General features: G+C 43.1%; 1 protein-coding gene across 17 annotated transcripts in view; it reads left to right on the top strand.

Moving 5' to 3' along the window:
- AMBRA1 (autophagy and beclin 1 regulator 1) overlaps window positions 1-23,672 on the top strand; it is a 158,741-nt gene that overhangs the window by 18,953 nt on the left and 116,116 nt on the right. For 13 of the 17 annotated variants that reach the window (XR_006885769.1, XR_006885770.1, XM_046643453.1 and 10 more), the window contains 6 exons: window positions 9,242-9,495; window positions 9,858-9,916; window positions 10,446-10,629; window positions 11,261-11,433; window positions 12,357-12,423; window positions 12,971-14,424. Coding sequence is in view for 15 of the 17 variants with exons in the window: in XM_046643453.1 (XP_046499409.1) it covers window positions 9,361-9,495; window positions 9,858-9,916; window positions 10,446-10,629; window positions 11,261-11,433; window positions 12,357-12,423; window positions 12,971-14,424 (2,072 nt within the window). In the remaining 2 variants the exon portion in view is untranslated. The remainder of the gene's footprint in view (window positions 1-9,241; window positions 9,496-9,857; window positions 9,917-10,445; window positions 10,630-11,260; window positions 11,434-12,356; window positions 12,424-12,970; window positions 14,425-23,672) is intronic. The other 4 variants (XM_046643459.1, XM_046643458.1, XM_046643456.1 and 1 more) reach the window with 2 other exon arrangements.

Raw genomic sequence — 23,672 nt, 5'->3', positions numbered from 1 at the left:
AGCATTTCTCCAGTTCTCAGCACACTGACTGAGTGTCCTACAATTTAACTCAGTTCTCACACTCTCTACCTGGAGATAGTGTCAGATCCCACCGGTTTAAGGGCTCGGCTCCACAAAACTGCACCCCCTCCCCAACTTTCGATGCCAATTGCAAGTCCAGGTTGTCACCTGTGCTTCTGATTGACTGGCTGTAGATGGAAGTTCCTGTGACCCTCTCCTTGGATTCAAGTAATTTGCTCGAATTACTTGAGAGCGGCTCACAGAACTAAAACATTTACTTACGTTTTCCAGTTTTTTTTTTTGAGGAAGATTAGCCCTGAGTTAACATCTGTGCCCATCTTCCTCTACTTTATATGTGGGACGCCTACCACAGCATGGCTTGCCAAGCGGTGCCACGTCTGCACCCGGGATCCTAACTGGCGAACCCTGGGCCGCCGAGAAGCAGAACATATGAACTTAACCGCTGCACCACCGGGCTGGCCCCTCATTTACCAGTTTTTTGTAAAGGATGCAGATGAACAGCCAGATGAAGAGGTACATAGGGCAAGATCCAAAAGGGTCCCAAGCGCAGGAACTTCTGTCCCCATGGAACTGGGGTGCGTCACCCTCCCGGTAGGTGGATGTGTTCACCAACTTGAAAGTTCATCAAATCTTGTTGTTCAAGAGTTTTTCTAGAGCTAAATCTGCAGGCCTCCCTAACTCCCTTCCCCTTCCCAGAGGCTGGAGGCTGAAAGTGCCAATACTCTAATCACTTGGTCTTTCTGGTGACCAGCCCCATCCTGGGGCTATCAGGGACCCCACCACAAGTCACCTCGTTAGCATAAGCTAGAAGGGGGCTTCTTATGAATGACAAAAGACACTGCTGCCCCTCAGGAAATTCCAAGGGGTTTAGGAGCTTTTTGCCTGGAATGGTGAAGAAGATCAAATATGTACCATCATGAGCTGCATAACAACATTTCGGTCAACAAAGGACCACACATAGGACAGTGGTCCCCTAAGAGAAGTACCATATGGTCTAACTGTGTAGTAGGCTCTACCATCTAGGTTTGTGTAAGTACACACTGATGTTCACACAGTGACAAAATCGCCTAACGACATATCTCTCAGAACATATCCTATCCTGAATTCCTGGGTTAGGAATTTGGGCAGGGCTCATCTGAATGGTTCTTCTGCTCTGTGTTGCATCACTTGGGGTCACTCATTTGTCTGCTTTCAGCTGGTGGCTGGGCTGGGTTAGAGGGTTCAGTAGGATTTCAACTCATTGGTCTGGTTCACTGATAGTCTTCCCTGGCCTCTCTCTCTCCAAGTGGTGTCTTATCATCCAGGGCTTCTCTACCGGGTCACTCTCTCCAACAGGACATCCTGAATTTCCTTGCAGCTTGGCGGTTGGCTTCCAAGAGTGAAAGTGGAAACTGCCAGGCCTGGAACTGGCACATCATCACTTCTGCCACATTCAATGGTCAGAACAAGTCATACAAGGGGAGAGAAATACATTCTCATCTCTTTTTTTTTTTTTGAGGTTTTTTCTTTTTTTTTTTTTGAGGAAGATTAGCCCTGAGCTAACTGCTGCCAGTTCTTCTCTTTTTGCTGAGGAAGACTGGCTCTGAGCTAACATCTGTGCCTTTCTTCCTCTATTTTGTATGTGGGATGCCTGCCACGGCATGGCGTGCCAAGCAGTGCCATGTCTGCACCTGGGATCCGAACCGGCAAACCCTGGGCCACCGAAGTGGAATGTGCGCGTTTAACCGCTGCACCACCGGGCCGGCCCCGCCCCCATTCTCATCTCTTGATGGGTACAGCAGCATGGGAGTAGGATAGGAAGGAATTGGTGGCAGCTGTCTTTGCAGAGAATCTAGCCCAGGCAGGTAAGCTAAGTTAGTTATAGAGAATCTTGATTTGGGACCAACTCTGGCAGTGCAGGGAGGTCACTAGCACTTGTGTCTGCCATGTGGATGAGAACGGGTTGGCCTGAAACCATAAGAAGACTCAAGTGTGTTTATGTCATATTTCATGTTTGACAAAAGGGTATGCACAGGTTTGACAGAGTATGCACGATCACATCCTCTATTGATTATATATATATATTTCTTTATTGAGGTTATGATAGTTTACGACCTTGTGAAATTTCAGTCGTACATTATTATTTGTCAGTCATAGGTGCGCCACTTCACCCTTTGTGCCCACCTGCCAGCCCCCTTTCCCCGGTAACCACTAATCTCTTCTCTTTGTCCATGTGTTTGTTTATCTCCTGGATGTGAGTGGAATCATACATATTTCGTCTTTCTCTATCTGACTTATTTTGCTTACTATAATACCTCAAGGTCCATCCATGTTGTGAGTGGGACAATTTTATCCTTTTTTATGGCTGAGTAGTCCATTGTGTATATATACCATATCTTCTTTATCCAGTCATGAGTTGATTGATTATATTTTTTAAGATTTATGTTCTATCCTGGTTGACAAAGTAAATTTACTGTGACATCTCTATTTCCTGATAGGTAATTTTTCTTATTTTGATGGAGTTCGTAGTTTTGTAGGGTAAATTCATAGTAGCCGAATTTCATGATAGAGTCTCATTTGGCACTTTATCAAACTCAAGAGTTATTTGTGGTCAAAGGTTTTGAAGTCCCGTTTTCTCTCAAAAACTGTGTAAATGAATTACTGTAAAGGAAAGATTGAGAATTTTTTTTTTGTTTTTCCTCTGCATCGTTCTTTAATTTCTTCACCTTTGAGGAAATGAACATTCAAAATAGAAAGCCAGCAGATTTCCAGTTGATCCTGTAAGGTAGTGAACATTGATGGAGGGCCTAACACATGAAATAGGATAGGAGGTTTTATCTCAGGCGTCAGGGAGTTTTCTGCAGTAATTAAGTATCTAGACTGTGGAGCCAGACTGCCTGGGTTTGAATCCTGAATCCACCACCGACAGTGTGGTTTGTTCTCCTGGGACCTCACGCACCTGATGGGGGTGCTGTGAGGACTAGAAATGAGTTACTTTATGTAAAGTGCTAAGAACAGTGCCTGGGGCACGAAAAGCACTGTGAAAGTGTTAGTTGTTATTATTTTAACCATTATCTCATGGTTTCTTTTTTTTTAAAAAAGGTGACAGTGGTAAGTCCTTTTATATGAAAGGGTGTGGAGAACTCTGCAGTGGACAGTCTCATTTTGCCTAGAATTTGTCTTAAATTAATTTGCCTGATTGTTTACAGGACTTTGTGGCCCCCAAAAGTTTATTTTTCTTATTGCCATTTTAATTTTAATTCTTTATTACAGAATGAAATTATTATTCTAGTATAAACATTGGAATTATATAATAGTGAGCACTTTTCATATGGTAAATCTTTTGATTCTCATGGTAGCCTTATCATATACGTACTATCAGTAGTCACATTGTACAGATGAAGAAACTGAAGTATGAGGAGGTTAAGTAACCATTCCAAGAAACCTTCATATACCAAGAAAACGACAAAGCTGGGATTAAAGCAGCCAGTCTGATTTCAGGGCCCATATACCACTATACTATACTATCTCTTACTTAGAAATTATGGCTAAAAAATAAAATAAACACTACTTAACATTTCTCTATCTAGATTTAACCACAGTTAGCACATCCTAGGCTGTCCTTTAGTTGTCTGCACGCGGTAGGTACACAGTTCAGGTAGTGGTTGAAGTTGTTCTGCTTGCAGGTGTGTTTGCCTTCCGATTGTGTTAGCTGTTTACACTTCTAGATTTGTGATGCTTTGCCCCAAATTCCCTGCCCCCGTCTAAGTTCAGTCTTGTCTAGGTGTCAGGCAAGAGCTGTGTGGAGGCAGGTAATGTTGCTGGCTGTGGTGCTCACGTTTGGCACTTGGATCCTAGATGGTGTCATTTGAAGTGTCCTGAAATGCCTTGTAGAAAGTCCTGTTGATGAAAACAAAGCCGCCAATTGTAGAAAGCCCTGTGTGTTTCCACCCACATGGAGTTTCTAAAGGGTACTGGGTCACTTTTAGGCCTCCCATTAATGGTCTGACATTTTTCAGTTAATTTTCCAGTTGTTGTGAGAACTTTACATATGCAAGTGATCCTAGATTTAGTATGTAAAGGATCTTTTTTTCTTTTAAAGAGTTAACCTGGGGTTGAATCCTGTGTGTTGTGGAATGTATGCTGGTATGACAGAAATGGTCTGACTCCTGGACTTCGCCTGCATGGGCACAGTGGAGGGATGCAGCTCCTCAGGTAAACGAGGTGGTTGGATTCCGTTTGAACAGTGCCTTCCAGGTCTTCCGATAGTTCTCCGATTCACCGCTCTGAATGCTGTTGGAAGGGAGGCTGAGGGTCTGAATTATCAGCCAGGCTGCAGATAGAGCTTAAAGTTGTTCATTCTGTTTTTTAATTCACTTTACTTATTTAATTTATTTTTGCCAAATCTCATTAATTATTTTTGCTACACAAATCTCCTTTATTTTCCTGAATGCTGTTTACTTTGTTGTCTGGTAACAGCTTTGAAGTGTTTCTTAGAAATCTGCTCCTCTTAGGAGTTGTGCCATCTTGGGTCTCTGGGGTTTTACTGGCCGTATTGTTTGGTGAGGGAAACCAGAGTGAGCCCCAGAGAGGACTGAGTGCTAATGACAACAGTAACTCTCCACCACTCTTTTCTTACTGGAGCCTCGCAGCAACCCGATGAAGCAGATATTGCGATTCCTGTTTTACAAGGAGGGAGCTGAGTCTCGGAGAGGTTAAGTAACTTGCCCCAAGTCAAATAGCTGGAATGTGGAGTAAATGCTGACATCAGATGATCAAATTGCAAGGGACCCCGGAACTCTAACTTTGAGTTCCCACCTGGTTGTGGCATACTCTCTAGGCGATTTCTATTAGTAGTCGTTAAGTATAATTATGTCTTAGAATTAAGCGCAGAAAATCTTGAAAGGTGGTTTATCTTCCCATCTTTTTAGAGTGCTCAGTCATGTTATGTGGAAGTTGGGGGTGGGAATGGGGTAGAATCTTGGCATTTGTGTTATGTACGCATCCCAGTTGCCTCCTTTTGGTTCTACTTGCATAAAGCTTTTGGTGATTCAGAATTGATTCTGGGGACTGTGTAAAGGCATCACAAAGCCTCTTCCTGGCACCCTTTGTCCCAGTCTGGTTTAAGGGACAGATTGGGAAACTTGTTTCTTCCTCCTATTTAGAAAGAGGAATGAAAAACACACTTGACTGGCACTTCCTCCTCGCGACAGGCCTGTCTGACTTCAGTTGCTTTAGCGCCTTTTGTTCTTTATAGAGAGCAAAGTAAAAATCTCTTCTCAGGTGGCTGTAAGGAGTCTTTCAGGAGAGAAGTTCTTATCCTTTTAAAGGAACAGAGCAAATATTTTTCTTCAGACAAAAGAGAGACTGTGCAATTGTTTGAGTCCCTTTGACTTGTTGCCATCAGTCAGACTTTCTCTGGTTTGAACTTTTAGTGTGTTTGGGTCCCTGGGAGTTGATAGACAAGCTCTCTGGTAGTCCTGAGCTTTAGTTTTTTAGTTTTCTTGATCAGTGGTCTTTGTAGCAGCTCTTCCCTTTTCCTTTTGATCTCTGTAGGAACTTGAAGTTGCATCCCAGTTTTCTAAATTGTGCGATGTTTCTGACCTATATTTTCTTCTTCCTCTTGAGTTATACAAGATCAGAAGGTCAGATTTTTTTTGAGGGATTGGACTGCTGCTGTTTTTACCACATTTTAGGTTATAAATGGTTCAAATATATTTCTTTGAAAGTACTTTTATGTTGCACTGTTAGGGTAAGGGAGCCTCAAAACTCATTTCTTCTGAGCTTTTCTATATTAGGTAAAAGAATTATAGGCTCAAAAAAAATTACAGACTCAGTAAAGGGTTAAGGTGAACTAATGGGAACTCTATTTCTGACACCTTGCTGGTTAGTAATTATTCAGCTGTGTGGCAGTTTCACTTCCAGACTTTTGGTGCTAAACCATGAGTTGTCAGGGTCGCCAAGGAGATTATTTCCTTCCAGTTAGTTCATCCGTAGTTTATTCAGGAGGTTGGCCTGCAGCATGTTGACATTTTCAGTGTGTACATATTTATATCATGTACTAATGAGGCATGAGAGCTATACCATGGGGGTAGAGGCTAGAGTTCGTTCCTTTGTCCCTCCTTAGGGAACTTTCTGCTGTATGTGACAAGGAACTTGGAGCTGTCTTTCTGTAGAATCTTTCTAACTTTTTGCATATTAATATTCCAGGAAGAAAACTCCTTTCAGCACATGCTATAAATATTTTTCCTTCTGTCTATATTTGGATACACTAGTTGTGTACTTTTTAGATTGCAACCTTCGTGAAATGTAAAGAGACAATTGTTGTTTGACGTTTTGAAATAAGCATTTAAATTTAAAAAGTGAAAAGAACACTGCCTTTTCTAATTATTAAATTACGTATAATCCCACCACCCCAAAACAACCATGGTTATTATTTTTTATATTTCTTTTGTGCCATTATTCTCCAAGATTTTTTTAAACAAAATTGAGATCATGCTGTGTGTGTAATTTTGTATTCTGCTTTTTTCACTTAACATGTATTTTCACGTCATTAAATTTTTAAAAATAAATGTTGAATAGGTAAAAATGACATAAAACAAAAACATTGAGAAGGCTCGCTTTCGTCTTTGTCTCCATTCACCTTGTCCCTTCAGTCCCTAATAAGTGACTATTAATTTCTCCTCTTATTCAAGAGGTAGCATTACTATATATATTGTTCTGTGCTTTGCTTTTCCCCGCTCTTAACAAGGTATCTTGGAGATCTCTTGTTATCAGTACCCAGAGAATCTTCCTTTCTGTAAATTAGTCCTCTAGTCCCCTTCAGAGAGACATTTTTGTTGTCCCCAGGTTTTTCTATTACAAACAACAAGACAGAAGTCATAATTAAAGGGGAAAAAATTAAGCATTTACCCTGCTTCAGTTAGTACGGGGAAGTTTTTTTCCCAGAAGAATCCCAGGTAAAAAATATAGAAATAGGGGCTGGCTGGTGGCGCAGCGGTTAAGTTGCATGTTCTGCTTTGACGGCCCAGGGTTTGCTGGTTCGGATCCCGGGTGCAGACATGGCACCACTCAGCAAGCCATGCTGTGATAGGCGTCCCACATATAAAGTAGAGGAAGATGTTAGCTCAGGGCCAGTCTTCCTCAGCAAAAAGAGGAGGATTGGCAGCAGATGTTAGCTCAGGGCTGATCTTCCTTAAAAAAAAATGTAGAAATAATGATGGAATTAGAACATCATATTTTTCAGCCCCCAAATGAAATAATTTAAGAAGGAATCATCGATGACTGCTAAACGGTTAAGCAAAAGGTTGAGGACGAACAGGATATTCACATGGTGCCAAATGTTAGCCACAGATTGCTAATTGTAAAGGTGGAGTAGACCTTTCTAAAAAGAGCTCTGGCTGTTACAGACTCAACCAAGTGATCATATTTTGCCAAGTGGTCACATAATTTACCAAGTGCCACTAAGCGGGACAGTCTGAGCACATATGCTGCCTGATATGCTGCATCATGAAATACATAGATAGCATAACCTGTGAAGCATCCTAGCCGACAACGCTTAGCCTAAATCTCATCAGTCTCTTAGACCTAGCCTTTTTTACAGGAAATATAAGGGATGGAGAGGCAAACTAAATGGCACTGTGAAGGAACAATCAGGCAAAACTAGGATGTAAGACATTCTGTAAGTCAGCTGTCCTGGTCTTTTTAAGAAGCTTGTGTTGTAAATAAATAAACAAACAAACATAAAACCAATCAAAAGAAGACTTGGAGGCCATTCTAGAATAAAAGAGACTAAAGAGACATAACATCCTCATTCGTCGCTTAGTCTTGATTAGATTCTGGATTTTTTTTTTTAAAGGCCAACTATTAAAGAATTTTTTTTTTTTAAAGATTGGCACCTGAGCTACCAACTGTTGCCAATCTTCTTTTTTTTTCCCTGCTTTTTTCTCCCCACATCCCCCCAGTACACAGTTGCATACTCTAGTTGTGGCACGTGGGACGCCACCTCAGCATGGCCTAATGAGCAGTGCCATGTCCACGCCCAGGATCCAAACCCTGGGTTGCCGAAGTGGAGCGCGCAAACTTAACCATTCGGCCACCGGTCTGGCCCCCTAAAGACCTTTTCTGGACAGTTGGGGACATTTGGATGAGGACTGAATATTAGAGATAATCGGTATGATAATGGAATTATGGACATGAAGCCAAATGTCCTTATTTCTAGGAGATGCACAGTGAGGTATAGAGGGTTTCAGTGTCTTGATGCCTGCTGGAATGGTCCAGAAGAAGGATTAAAAACAACCCGTGTATAGCTATATCCCTATCCATGGAGCTAGATAAAGCAAATTTGACAAATTATTAACAATGCTTGAGTCTAAGTGGTGAATAGTGTGTGTTTATTCTGTCTTTTCAGCTTTTTTGTATATTTGAAACTTTTCCGAATAGAGTTGAGGAAACAGTGCTGCAAGGAATAATATTTACATACGTATTCTTTTGAAACGCCATTTTATTGGGCTGCATACTCCATTGTATAGAGGAGCCACATTCTTCAGTTGTAGCATGCATGTGTATTTTGCTGCTAGTTGACATTTTAGTAGAATTTTTCTTTCTTTTTTGATAGCTTTATGCCCCTTCAGGCTTGTGGTGGGTGAGAAAAAGGAACTGAAGTTTTCTTCTTCTCTTTCCTCCTCCATCCTCTACTTTGGGATGTTAGTGGAGAAGAGAATAAGAGAGCGAGAAAGGTACCCCACAGTAGTCCTTACGTCCTTGCTTTTGGGCAGTGGATAGAGTTGAAGCTGCTACTTCAGAACCATACCTCAGGTAATAGCCTTTTAAACTCAGTTACCTGTCGTGTAGTTTCGAGGCTGCCCAGGTGACTAGGAGGGGTGCCAGCAACTAGGCAAGCGGCGGGGCACGGAGTGGGAGGGCAGGTGTGGTGTTGTGTTTTATTTTGACAGGTTTTTAGACCTTTTTATTAGTAGCAGAAGTTCTTCCTGCCTGATAAAAATAATAACAGAATAACTGCTTTCGAGAATTGTCTGTTCTTTAGATATGAGGCTGAGCTATGGAGGATATGAGAGGAATTTAAGGATGAAATATTTTTGGAAGAAGAGTCCTGGGAGAAGGGTCTTTTCTGAGAAAGTGTCTTTAAATGTGAAAAGAATACTTTCCTCTTTGAGCTAGACTTGCATCTGCCGTGGGCAGCTTCTCTGGTGGTCCTTTGACATTAATATCCATACCTTAGGTTTCCATGAAGACAACTTACAAGGACCTGAATGGCCTCCTTTTAGCTGCTTCAGCGTGTGGAGCTGTTGCTTGCTCCTTCTCTTCCTGTGCCTGGTGTGACAGTGGCTACTGAGCGCCATGAAGGTCGTTCCAGAGAAGAATGCTGTGCGGATACTCTGGGGGCGAGAACGGGGCACTCGAGCCTTCGGAGCTCAGCGGCTTCTGCAGGAGCTGGTGGAAGATAAAACCCGATGGATGAAATGGGAGGGCAAGGTAAGAAAAATGGATATTTTTGACATATGATTTGTATGGGTGATAGTAGAATGGGGCATTAGAATGAGTTAAGGACATAGAGTTGGGGTGTAATTTATTTTGTGTAGGAGAATTGATATATCTAACTTAGGGAGTTTTTTACAAGTTTGGAAGAATTTATGGGCTAAAAATATCTTTTTCCTTTAGAGCTAGACATTTTTCCTAAAGGTAATTTAGATTTACCTCTCTCTGTTTGTAGCTTGATCACAGTCCCCAGTTTTTAAGCTTACACTGTGAATGCTAATGTAGAATGGTTCATGTGCTTTTGACATAGAGTGAGCCATAGCTTATAAATAATGTATTTTAACTTTTCTTTTTCCCAGAGGGTTGAACTGCCGGATAGTCCGCGCTCTACCTTCTTATTGGCCTTCAGCCCAGACAGGTACCTCGTACTTCTCTATAACTTAACCTAAGACGTGTGACAGCATTGCTTTCTGTATATGCGGCCTAGCTTGATCTTCTAAGTCAAATCCCTTCAGATACTGCTCTTTGAAGTATTGTGTGAACAGAGCTTTGCCAGTGTATCAGAAAGGGATAGAAAGTAGATGAGCAGTGCTAACCATAAAAATAATGGGAATAAGCAAAGGAAACTATGAACATCAAGGATCAAAACTTGGAAAGTTTCTCAATAACAGTCCTTTGCCTGTGTGATATAGGCCACCAATGGCGTGATAGTTTTCCCAGCTGGAAAAAATACTCTCTGAAGGAGTATTTATTTGTCATCTGGGGACAGTGTGGAGAAGCCAAAAGCTTCTAAAGATCAGAATATTTCTGTTCTTTGTAACTCTAAGGTGTGGTTTTTTTCATGCTGGGACGGGAAATAGTATCAATTTTCTCTGTTGTCCAAAGTTGATAAAGTCTGTTACCCTCCCACATGCTTCACATTCACTTCCTACTCTTTGATTCCCTAGGACTCTCTTGGCCTCCACCCACGTGAATCATAATATCTATATTACGGAGGTGAAGACTGGCAAGTGTGTTCATTCTCTGATTGGACACCGCCGCACTCCATGGTGTGTCACTTTTCATCCCACCATCTCAGGCCTTATTGCTTCTGGTTGCCTGGATGGGGAGGTTAGGATTTGGGATTTACATGTAAGTATTTCCTTTTCTTAGGTATTCTTAATGCAGAGACTTGTTTCCCATTGGGTTCTTAACTCTGGAGGAGAGACGAGCCAGGTTCTTAGGACTGCATCGGACTGAGTGGCAGTCATTGCCCGCTTAATTGATAGGAAGTCTAGCCCATAGTCCTCTATTCTAAGATGAACATCTCTGTGTTCTTCCATCTCCCCATTCTGACATACAACAGGAGGCTCTAAGACGTGTTCAGGATGGATTTCTGTTGTCTGAGAGCAAGGATTGTACTGTACTGTGATCCTGATCATCACAGTAATATTGCTCCTTGTCATGGTGATCAGGTAGTGGGTTGTTGTGCATCATGTCATGCACCAAGCTTGAGTTTTCACAAGCTTCAGAAACAGAACTGTGTGGATGCTCATTGCTTGTGGATTGCAGATGACTTGGAGAACTGAGCTGACAGTAATATTTTTCTAATAAATTGGTGATACTGCCAGATCACTGATTTTCTACGTTGTTTTACAGAAGACATATTTAAAGTAGCCCTTTCTAGTAATCATTTTACCTTAAATGGATGGTTCGTGAAATTGACATCCTAGCCTGCTGACGGCTTATAACCTGAGAATATTTGGGATTTGTTCATTCATAGGGTGGCAGTGAAAGCTGGTTCACAGATAGCAACAATGCCATCGCCTCTCTGGCTTTCCACCCTACGGCTCAGCTCTTGCTGATTGCCACTGCCAATGAGATCCACTTCTGGGATTGGAGTCGACGGGAGCCCTTTGCTGTGGTGAAGACAGCTAGCGAGATGGAACGGGTCCGGTGAGTGCTCTGCCCACCAGCGATGTCTGGCGTAGAACTAACATGGTAGACAACCTTTACACTTGCTGTCACTTCAGGAGTCAGATAGTTATCCCTGCTGAGGGCAGGTTGCTATTCCTGCTGCTCCCCTTATATTTTAAGCAGCTGGCCAATCAGCTGAGAAGCAGTTCATTTTGTTTATTTTAGCTGTTCCTTATTGGCCTCCCCTTCTGGTCTCTGGAGACCAAGGTCATTAGAATCTTTTTTAGGTTCAAAGCTATCTGGGTTTGGGATAGAGCTCTTTTTTGGGGAAACCCAAAGGTGGGTAGCTTGGTGGATAATTGCTCATCCCTGTTTATTAAACTGAAAGATGGAAATGTATGTATGAAATGGGCTAATTGATATTTGGTCCTCAAGATGAAACACACATTGCTTGAATTAAAGTTGATACGTTGTTTTTCTTTGATCCTATTGGTATTGCAATTGGATATAAGCTAATTTTCTAGTCTCAGCTATGTCACTTGATGCTGAGACTGTTGTCAGCACAACTCATGCTTCTTGCCAGTGTGACTGCAGTGTGAGGGAAGAACCGAACCTGTGGCAGAGGGAGGATGTGTTCTATGCTTTACTGTCATGACGAGTCTTAGATATGAGCAAATGTGTGCTTAATGTAGCTGCTTCCTGGGATGGAAGCCTAGATGGTTCTTGAAGTTATTTTTGTGATAAATATTCTCTTCTTCTGGCAAGTGTGAGGAGGTAACAGGAAGTATTGAGCCTTATTATTTTAGTCTGTTTGAAAGTTTCGAAAGTCCCTAGCGTGAAATGGATAACTTGGTAACCCCACAGTTATCAGGGATCGCTATATATTTGAACACGTTTGCTCTTCTCTGTTAACATAATCTCTCCATGTGTGTTTCTGTCTGTGTTTTCCTCTGTGTTTTCAGTCTAGTAAGATTTGATCCTCTTGGACACTACTTACTCACAGCAATTGTTAACCCCTCTAATCAGCAGGTAAGTCAGCTGTTCCAACTCCATCTAAACTGTGGGTTATTTTCTAAACTAGTGCTCTAATTCTGATTGTATTGGACTTTCATTTTCAATGCCCAAGTGTTTCTTTCTACTCAAGATTCAAAACCAGCTTCAGACTATCTATTCAGAGTTACAGCCATAATCTTGACAGGGGTGTCAATTCTGAAACCCCCAAATGATCGCCTCATTAGAAGGAAGCAGGCAGTGTTGGGTAGCTTGTCATTCATTTGCCTCTGGCTGGATGGCATTTTGCTTCCCCTCAGTGATTCCATGTCATGGAGATGCCTTTTCTAAGAGAGATGGTTTGCCAGCTGTACTCGTTCGGAAATGTTGCTAATTGGAAGTGAATATCTTATGGTCATTCTGAACCTGAAGTCAGTGGGTTCTCAGTGCTTCTTGGGTAGAGTCGTTGCTGTCTATGAAGGTGGTTTCCTTGGATGATTATCAATAGTTACTTTTTCCTGATTTACCTGGAGGTTCTGCCTAACTGCCTTGCTCTGCCCCTGCCCCACCTTGGTCCACGTTGCAGGGTGATGATGAACCAGAGATCCCCATAGATGGAACAGAATTATCCCACTACCGTCAGCGTGCCCTTCTGCAATCACAGCCAGTTCGCCGGACACCTCTCCTCCACAATTTCCTGCACATGCTGTCCTCCCGCTCCTCTGGCATCCAGGTGGGAGAGCAAAGCACAGTGCAAGATTCTGCTACCCCCTCACCCCCACCGCCTCCCCCTCAGCCCTCCACGGAGCGCCCCAGGACTTCCGCTTACATCAGGCTCCGACAGCGGGTCAGTTACCCCACAGCTGAGTGCTGCCAACACCTTGGGATCCTGTGCCTTTGCAGCCGCTGCTCTGGCACTCGAGTTCCTTCCCTCTTGCCACACCAGGACAGTGTCCCCCCTGCTTCTGCCAGGGCTACTACTCCTTCCTTTTCTTTTGTACAGACCGAGCCCTTCCATCCCCCGGAGCAGGCCTCGTCAACGCAGCAGGACCAGGGCCTCCTGAACCGGCCGTCTGCCTTCAGTACAGTCCAGAGCAGCACTGCCGGCAACACGCTCCGCAACCTCAGTCTGGGTCCCACCCGTCGTTCTTTGGGAGGCCCTTTGTCTAGCCACCCTTCTAGGTATCATCGAGAAATAGCTCCCGGGCTGACAGGATCTGAGTGGACCCGGACAGTGCTCAGTCTGAACTCCCGCTGTGAGGCGGAATCCATGCCCCCGCCCAGGACCAGTGCCTCTTCGGTGAGTTTGCTGTCTGTGCTGAGACAGCAGGAAGGTGGCTCTCAAGCATCTGTGTACACTTCAGCCACAGAAGGGAGGGGTTTTCCAGCGTCAGGGTTGGCAGCTGAGTCAGATGGAGGGAATGGCTCCAGCCAAAACAACTCAGGCAGCATTCGCCATGAGCTTCAGTGTGACCTGAGACGCTTCTTTTTGGAGTATGACCGGCTTCAGGAGCTGGACCAGAGCCTGAGTGGGGAAGCCCCGCAGAACCAACAAGCCCAGGAAATGCTCAACAATAACATTGAATCTGAGAGGCCAGGCCCCTCCCACCAGCCCACCCCACACAGCAGTGAGAACAACTCCAACCTGTCCCGTGGCCACCTGAATCGCTGCCGTGCTTGCCACAATCTCCTGACCTTCAACAATGATACACTGCGCTGGGAAAGAACCACACCTAACTACTCCTCTGGCGAGGCCAGCTCCTCCTGGCAGGTCCCCAGTACCTTTGAGGGCATGCCGTCAAGTGGCAGCCAGTTGCCACCTCTCGAGCGGACTGAGGGCCAAACGCCCAGCTCCAGCAGGCTGGAGTTGAGCAGCTCTGCTAGTCCACAGGAGGAGAGGACTGTGGGGGTGGCCTTCAACCAGGAGACAGGCCACTGGGAAAGAATTTACACCCAGTCCAGCAGATCTGGAACTGTATCACAGGAGGCCTTACACCAGGATATGCCTGAAGAAAGCTCCGAGGAAGATTCACTTCGGAGGTGAGCAGCTCTTTCCTGTCCTCTGCATCCTCTCCTTTTCTCCTTCTGTCTCTTCTTTCAGTGCTGTAGATGCTGTGGCTGGTCTGGAGTGTCTGGGACCCACGCATCTGGTTCTGATCTCCTGGCTTCCATTGCATCTTCTTGGGAAATCTGGCCTGGTGGCAGACAGAGAGGAGGGGGCCTGGCAGTGTGAGTCAGTTGGCTCTGCCAGCTCCTTTTCTGGCTAAGCTCATGTGACTTTTAGCCTTAAAGTAGAGTGTCGGTTACGTTAGAGAGGCATGAGGAGGTGGAACCATTGACTTTCTCTGCCCTGCTTCCTGACCTTCTTGAAGGATTGTATGTGCAGGACTAGTTATTAAGAAAAGGTCCCAGAGTGAGTGCCTAGGAATGAGTAGTAAGAGAGAACCCTGCTTGGGTCACATTACTGTGTTGGCTCTTCTTGGATTGCGTTGCTTTGGACAACTGTGTTTTCCTCTTAAACCTTATCTTTTGGAACATTGCAGCTTGACAAAGGGGAAAAGAATACATATATATGTCAAGGAAAGTCCATATTTTCTTAGAGATACCTATTTTTTGGACGGCCAGGTATTTTCTTAGTTAAGAGTCTTTGAGTAGATCTTCCAGATGGACATTCACCTCGGGGTGGGGAAGAAGAATAATGCATAGAAGGAGGGCCTGTCCATACTTGGATCAGCATCCCAGGCAAGTCTTTCATGGAAGGAACAGAGTGGGTGTAGTTGATTGCCTGCCGCATGTTCTGTGTATGGCCGTATGCGCATCTATCTTGATTTATTAGGGACTTCTTTCTGTCATTCTGTAAAGGTCAAATCTAGCGTAATCACCAACTCCCAGAATATGCCTGTTGGATCCAAACAGCATATTGCTCTGCATTACATCCTCTGTTGAAGCAACTGAAATTTCTCTGACATAAGCTTCTAACAAGGGTGAGAATATGGATTGTGCACATAGTGTACTTGTTATTTTGGGAGAATCCTTTAGAGAGTTACCCATTAAGTATTTGTTGAATGGTTACAGTTTTGCCACAGTGCTAGGCACTGTGGGAGTACAAAAGAAGCATAATACCTGGTTTTTGTCCGCTGGGAATATACAGTGCTATTGTAGAGGCAAGACTTATTTACGTGCAATTATATAAAAAATGTAGATGACCCCAGTGCTTCATTGTATGGTACTGAGATTAACTGTCGTGTAATTTCAGAGAAAAGGAAGTGTCATCAAAGAAGGCTTTACAAAATCACGTCTTGAACGATGGGTAGGATTTAGAGAGGGGAAGACCTTTTTATTTTAGGGGAACAGCACATGCTAAGGAAGGAAAGGGCATGGTGTATGTAAGACAGTAGGCGGTTACTAAGGGCAGTTGCTAAGGGGAGCAGAGGGAGACTTGGTTAGATGTGAAAGATAGACGGAGCAATAGAGGTGGTTACTGTGCCCATATGATTGAGGCCAGTTCTGGATTAACATCTCCTAAATGCCTGACTTTGGAATAGTTTGCCTTGCATAATAGCCCAAATCGGGAGCCTGGGACTCTGTTCTTCCTCTTTGTCAAGAGAAGTGAGAAGGCAGCAAGCAGAGTGCCTGACATATGGTAGGCATTCATAAGTTTATTAAAGGTAGCCATAGAAGGACTGTCTTCAGTTACTGCTCTGAAAGCCAACCACGGTGGCAGTGGGCTTCTGGTCAGCCTTGGGCCATCCTCTTCTAGCTCTGCCTCTTCTTGGGTGGTTCTGAGAAATACCTGAGTGGTTTAAACCAAAATCTACTGTTTGATAATAATTTGAGATACCAATTACTGAGGGCCTGCCTGTGTGTTGTTAGGGACTGTGTTCTTGCTTTGCAGCAGTTATTTCTAATTTCCACAATAACTCTGTGCAAGGCAGGTATTAAATTTCCCATCATACAGTTGAGGAAAGTGAGACTCAGAGAAGTCGAGTTTCTTGTTAAAGGTCCTGCAGTAGGTTGCCGAGTAGGGATTTGAACTCTGGTCTGCGTGACTACAGATTTTTCCAAACTGCCTTCCATGGTGTATTCCTTAACGTGATGACTTCATTTTTAGGTGAACTGATTTTTATTTATTTTTCTTTTCTTTTAATGTTTTATTAATGGAAATCTTCAAATATATAACATTGAAAAGAAAAGTATAATAAATGAACTATACCTATTACCTAACTTCAAAACTTACCAACACTTGGCCAGCCTTCTTTCATTTATATCTATATCCCTCATGCACTCCTCCCACACAGAAATCATAATAATTTCATCTGAAAATACGCCAATACGTTTCTTTAGAGCAATGCTGTCCAATACAACTTTCTACAGTGATGGAAGTGTTCGGTATGTGTGCTGTCCAGTATGGTGGCCGCTGGCCACAGGTAGCGCTATTGAGCATTTGAAATGCAGCTAGTGTGATTTGAGGAGCTACATTTAAATTTTTAAATTTTAATTAAATATATATAGCCACATGTGACTAAAATATTAATAGTCACTTCTTAATAAAGTAGGCCATTTAAAACCCAGAAACTACTAAGGATCTACCACAAACTTCTGTAGACAAAAAGTAGTATGTTTGTGGTTTAAATTTTAAAAATTCAAGAATTCAAAAATGTGTGTTGTAGAAAATGAAGTCCCTGTGTTCTTGCTGTAAATAATTTTATCTGTATGCCTTTTTTCTTTTAAAATATACAAATGCATGGTTCTCACTGTAAAATAGTGTATTAATACAGTAGTTACATTATTTTTGGAGTCACTTTTAGATGAACTAGACTGAGATGTGCCAGGAGGGCTGATAGCCTACTCAAAAAATGAGGTATACTGTAAAATATTGTAAGTGCACACCCTTCGATGGTGGGCTGCCACTTCCTCATAAGTTGAGTGGCTGCATTCCAGTGTAAATCACTAGTACAAACAGATGCTAATTAGCATCTTCTGCTACCTTCTAAAGGGGCCCATCCTTTCTAGCTGATGAGCCGGCCCTTGCTTGGATTTCCCCAGCAGGTGTCACTGTTGGGCTGTTGCTGCCGCTGGGCTAGTATGGCAGGGAAGAAAAGATGTCCTTAATGTATGTGTATGTCTACTTGAAGGGAGACGGTTTATTCTTTGACCTTGTAGTGGGAGATAGACCGAGGCGGCGTGTTTTTATCCTTGGTGCTGCTGATATAATTGTAGTGTTTGCAAATAGTAGAGAGTATTAAGCACAAGTGTCTTTCAGTACAGCTCTCTGTTGCCGAGTGGTAATAACCGGTTCACAGTTTGTCCCCTTTGGCCAGTGGGCAGTGGAGCGTGAGCTGTCTGTGTAGTCTGACTCCAGCTTACAACTTAGAACGTCAGTGGCAGGCCCCTTTGCTCCACCACAAGACACTTCTTTTGGGGTCTGATAGCCCAGGATCTAGCAGAAGACGATCAGGGTATTGTGGCTCTTTGCAGCAGGTGTCCCGTGGGCCTTAAAAAGCTAGTATTAGGGAAAAGAGAAAATTATTTAAATGGCATCTTAAAACTGGAGAAAACTTAGAGTTTGTGTAGTCCAGCCTCCTTTTTTTTTTTTTTTTTAGAGATGAGAAAACTTAGATGTAGAGAGAAGTGCATCTTTAAGAGCATCTTCAAGAAGTGCATTTTTAAGAGGTGACTGTAGCAAAGGTGAGATTTGAACCCCTGGGTCCTAAAGAGGGCAGTCTTTTCTCCTCTTCATTTGAAACTCCTTTCACACAAGAGTTTTCTCCATCAAAACCTCTGTTGCTCCTGTAGATCATTGCCAAAGGGGGCTCTTCAGTCAGCTCTCTGTAAGAAATTGGAGTTCTGAGATTGTTTGTAATTAGTGTCTCAGGTAGAAATGTAATCAGCACATTTCTAGGGCTACAGGAGAAACGTAGCTTTAGTCTTTTGCCTATAGAACTGCGTTGATTAGTCCTTTTAAATTTAGAAATGTTAGAAAAGTTTACTGTTAAAATCTCAGTAACTGGGAGCTCAAGATTGGGCTGAATCTTCCCCACCTCCATTGTTTCTGCATTCCTTCTCCAGGTGGGTACCAAGGCCTTGTGCCTGGAGTATTTAGTAAGGTCGTGTTCTGAGAGCTGTTTTTTGATCTGTACTTTTCCCTAATGAAAGATGAAGATTGGGACAGACATTGATGGTTATAGCATGAAATTTGGCTCAGAACATCGAAGGTTCGAATTGGAAGCCCTCATTAGATTTCTGAGATTTTTTAGACTTTTGTGAAGGAGTTGCTTTGGCATTTAGAGTGATCTGAAGCCTCTTGAGGTTTCATGGGCCAACTTGTTTGATGCCTCAGCTCTGGTCACATGGGGATTCTGTAGGCAGCTCTCAGCAGAAACGTCATTGATGAAGGGGAATAAATGGCTATGTCTGCAGGACTAGTCATAGGTCCCTAAGTGGGAGAAGGTGACCTGGAAATTAGGAGAGTACCTAATCAGGAAATTAGGAAAGTATATGGAGTGTCCATCTTTAGCAGTTTTCCTCTGCCAATGACCTAACTGAGCCTGAAGGGTTTATATATCTAAAATTGCTCCCATTTGCTTTGGACGAGGAGTATACTCACTTTATTATTCAGAACCTAACGCAGCTGTCACTTTGCCTTTGGGAAACCTTCCCTGACTGCCCCAGATAATCACTTTCTCTTTTTTGCTGCTTGTGTACTAGATATAGATACTTCCTTGTAGTATTGCACCCGTGACAGAAAAGAATTTGTTTCCCTTCTGTTAGTGAGCTCTCTGAAGGCAGTGATTGTGTCTATGTCCCTACTATACCTAGAACACTACCTAGCACATAGTAGGTGCTCAGTACATGTTAGTTGAACAAATGGAATCGAAATTACATCCCCTGTGATTGCGTATGCAATGTAAATCCTTTTTGGTTTTTTTAGTAAAAAAAGAAGAAAAGACCCATTATTACATCGCATCCGTTAGTCTCCTAGAGAGTTGTCGGCTCAGTCACTGCTTGCTGAATAAGTGAAGTGGCAGTACCCAGGCGGTACATGCTGAATAAGTGAAGTGGCAGTACCCAGGCGGTACATGGACGACACCTTCCATGCCTTGAGCTCAGGTGACCTAGAATTTGTTCCTCTGATATCTCCTGTTGTGCCGTGTTTTTAACTTGTGTGTTGGTTGTCCTGCAGCCTGTAATAAGTCTTGTGCACCTGATCAGCTGTCTTTCATGTTGTCTCCCACTGACAGCTTCAGGCCCGCACAGTCCTTCAGTGCACTGGCATCATATGCAGCTTCCTCTGGGGACCATTGGCTGGGCATCTCTGTGATATTAATGTTTCTGCCAGTCAGCGCTGCTGTTGCTTTTTCCTCCTTAAAGACTGTAGTCTCAATGATGGAATGCTTGGTCTTGATAAAGTCCAAATTAGATATGAATGAGCCAAATTAAAAGTGAAGGTTCTACTTCCCGTTGATGCTTTGTGTTTCTTTTAGTTTCTCTGGAAGGCTTTCACTGAATTTGTTTAGAAGTAGGATATTTTGGGTTTGAGGAAGTGGGTGCTTTCACCTTTTTTCATTTTGGGACCTCAGCATTGTTAGAATGAATCTTTTTTAGTTTTGAGATGATTTTAGGTTCTTTTGGCAGGGGAGGGGTGTGTGTGTGCGCGCGCACAGAATCCTTATGTTAAGAGAGAGTTTTGCTTTACCTTTAATTATGCTCCTAAAAAATTGATGGAATTGTTGTCTTTGGTGTTCAAATTACAATAAACCCTTCCTAACTTTTGAGTTCTCAGAAGTGTGGCATTTGAGGACAAAGAATGGGGAAGAATCTACAACCAAGAGAATTTAATTTGTGGAAGGGCAAATCATGAGTTGTTCCTTCTGAGAAAAGAAAGAACCAGGTATTGAGAAATCCAAAAGGAGACAAAGCTGATGGTGGCGTTAAGCAGCTTAGTTGTAAGAGAGGTAAGGGAAGCCGGGGAGGTAAACCCAGGCCTTCGAGGAGGGAGCTGAGGAGTACGGACAAGGGCTGCCCGTGCGTGAGCCTGGCTCTTACAGTAACCCTGGGAATCGGGCTGGTGAAATAATTACTCTGATTGATCCGTTCATTCATTCGTTCATTCATTCAGTTAACAAATATTTACTAAGCACCAGTAATGTCTCTCATTCTAATGGGAGAAAAACAATAAACAAATCAATAAAATATCTAGTATGCCAGGTGTTGGTAAGTTCTATGGAGAAAAGTAGTAAAAAATATAGGGGGTGCTGGGGTGGAAGTTTGCAGTGTTAATTAGGGTCATCAGAGGAAGCTGCTAATGTGACATTGGAGCAGAGACCTCAGGGAAGTAAGAGAGTAGACTCTGTAGACATTGGGGGCAAGGGCATTCTAGACAAAGAGAAGGACAAATGCAAGTTCCCGGAGATGTCTGGCTGGAGCACAGCAAAGGATGAAGTGACAGAAGATGAAGCTAGAGAGGTAATGGGGACCAGATTATGCAGGGCCTTCTAAGCCATTTAAGGGATTTTACCTCTTACTCTGAGTGGCTTGCGAAGCCGTCGAAAGTGGAGTAGCATGATCTTATATTTTAAAGGATCACTGTGGCTGGTAACTGAGAATAGACAGAAGAGGCTTTGCTAAATAGGGTAAATTAAAGTTAGGCCAACATCACACACTTTTAGATTAATTTATGCCTTGAGACTGTAGTGAAAACCAGAAGGCGAGAGTCAGTGATTGTGTCAGAATTAGGAAGGCCTTAAATATTTGGATGAAGAAATTGCTAAAGAAATAAAGACATAAAGCCTCTTAGCAGGCGTATCTTCTGCAACAAAGCCCTGCCAGTAACATCCGCCATCCTACAAACCATAATGGCATATTACTGAAACTGCGAAGGAGGGAGAGCCTGAAAAATTTATAGTGGGCAAAGGGATCATCAATGGAAATTTTGAGATGCCTGTTTCTTCTGTGGACAAAACTAATATGAATCCATTTATAAAAATTCGAACATTATAGAAATGTGTGATACAAAAAGTGAATGTCCTCTGCAGTGCTAACCACTGGTAGCAGTTTGTCTGTGAACTCCAGAATTTTTTTCTACAAATGAAAACACGTTTTTTCTTTATTTGTGAAAATGGGATCATACTAAATCCTGCTGTTCCAGTATTTACGTATTTTGCTTAATATGTCATGGACATTTTTCCGTGTTGATGTGTATAGATCTGCCGCATTCTTTTTAACAGTGGCATAGTATTCCAACAGTTGGACGCACTATAATTAACCAGTCTCCTGTTTCTGGGTTTTGCTTCCACAGACAAGGCTGCAGCATCTTGTGTCCTTGTGCAGGGGTTTCTAGTAGAGGATGAATTTTTAGAAGTACAGTTGCTGGGGCTCAAGAGTATGAACATTGTTCATGATAATTGAAAATTAATTGTATAGTGTTCGTCATTACTAATTTAAGATGTTTAAAATGATATTTTGTGTTTCCTATTCCACTTTAGTGAATGTAATTTCATAGGTATTCATCATTTTATAGATTGAGATTCCCAATGCTGTTTTTATTTTCTCCCGTAAAGGCTTAAGTTTCTTCTTAAGTAGTTAATTCTGCTACCACTGGGATTTTCAGGAACCTGCTCCAAGGTTGAGAAGGACTTCTGTTTTCTTAATTCTAGGTATCTGCCACCTGGAGGTGTTGGTGTGCTTTTCTTCCCCAGCAGCCTTGTATGAGGGAGACACAACCTTGCTTCTGTCTTTGACATTCACTTACTAGCTCTGGGCCCCCTGGTCTTCTGGGTCTTGTTAAATGATTGGGGAAATCCGGGCATCTCTTGCCCCATCATATGGCAGTAACATTTAGCTATTTGACTTATTTATCTTCAGAGGTAATGAGAAAACTCATTTCTCTCTTTGGCAACATGAGGGTGAGGATAGGGTGGAAGGGAGGTACCATTGCTGTTAATCTTTTTTCACCTTCACTGCTCACCTGTCCAACTAGGTCACTCGATATTTGAACCTCTTTGAATTCTGACTGTGATCCATGGCTATATCCTCTGGATCAGGGATTGGCAAACGTTTTCTATGAAGGGCAAGATAGTAAATATTTTAGGTTTTGTAGGCTGTACCGTCTCTGTTGCAGCTACTGAACTTTGCCGTTGTAGCATGAAAGCAGCCGCAGACAATATGTGAGTGAGAACGGCTGTGTTCCAATAAAACTTTTATGGACACAATGTGATTTTCATTTCATTTTCACATGTCATGAAATAGCCTTTTGATATTTTTCAGCTATTTAAAAATATCACAAACATTCTTAGCTCCTGGGCTGTACAAAAACAGGCAGCAGGCCAGATTTAGTTTGCCAATCCCTGCTTTAAAATGTGAATGTGGGGCCAGCCTGGTGGCACAGCGGTTAAGTTTGCACATTCCGCTTCGGCCATCCAAGGTTTGCCGGTTTGGATCCCGGGTGCGGACATGGCACCGCTTGTCAAGCCATGCTGTGGCAAGCATCCCATGTATAAAGTAGAGGAAGATGGGTGTGGATGTTAGCTTAGGGCCAGTCTTCCTCAGCAAAAAGAGGAAGATTGGTGGCAGATGTTAGCTCAGGGCTGATCTTCCTCAAAACAAAAAAAAATTGTGAATGTGATTTGGAAGAGAGGTGCTGTGGTAATAGAAGGCATTGTGATAATGAGGGCCAGGAGGAGGTGGTAGGGCGCTCCTGCACTGTTCTCTGTCTCCATACTTTGGACTAGATATCCTAAGTATTGGCCCTTAGAAGATTCTTTGCTGGTTAAGAGCAGGTCTAAGTGCAGAGAGTTGCTTGTTTCCCCTGCTGTCTGCCCTGAAGCAGGGTTTTCCAGCCTCTGTCTGTATCTGTCCTGGGAATTATTGGTAGTGAGGAGGCTTGCCCTGGTGTTGGGACGGTGTGAGCCTCCACGTCCTCCTGGCAGTGTGCTTGACGGACAGCCAGTCCCCCATGGCAGGTCACATGAGCACCTGTTAGGCTGAGCTAAATGATGCCCCATCAACTCTCTTTCTGGGGCTCAATGGTCTAGAGCAGGCTAGGTGCTTTGTATACACACTGAGAACCTGAAAAGATGTGATCGCTCCTGGCAGCCCCGAGTGTTGGAGAGGTGGGATCTCTATGTGTGAGCCATTTCCTGTGTCCTCATTCTTCCCCCTTCAGGTCCCCTCCTCTACTCTCTGTTCAGAGCAGTGCTCTGAAGGGTGCGTTGGAGGTTTTACCGACAATAACATCAGGTGTATGGGGTTCTGTTTGCGTAATGTGTTTTGCTTATTGTAATCTCTCT

This window comes from Equus quagga, chromosome 17 (genome assembly GCF_021613505.1).
Source record: "Equus quagga isolate Etosha38 chromosome 17, UCLA_HA_Equagga_1.0, whole genome shotgun sequence".
NCBI classification, from domain to species: Eukaryota; Metazoa; Chordata; class Mammalia; order Perissodactyla; family Equidae; genus Equus; species Equus quagga.
The sequence above is the reverse complement of the archived record's forward strand: the minus strand, read 5'-3'. Positions and strand labels throughout refer to the sequence as shown.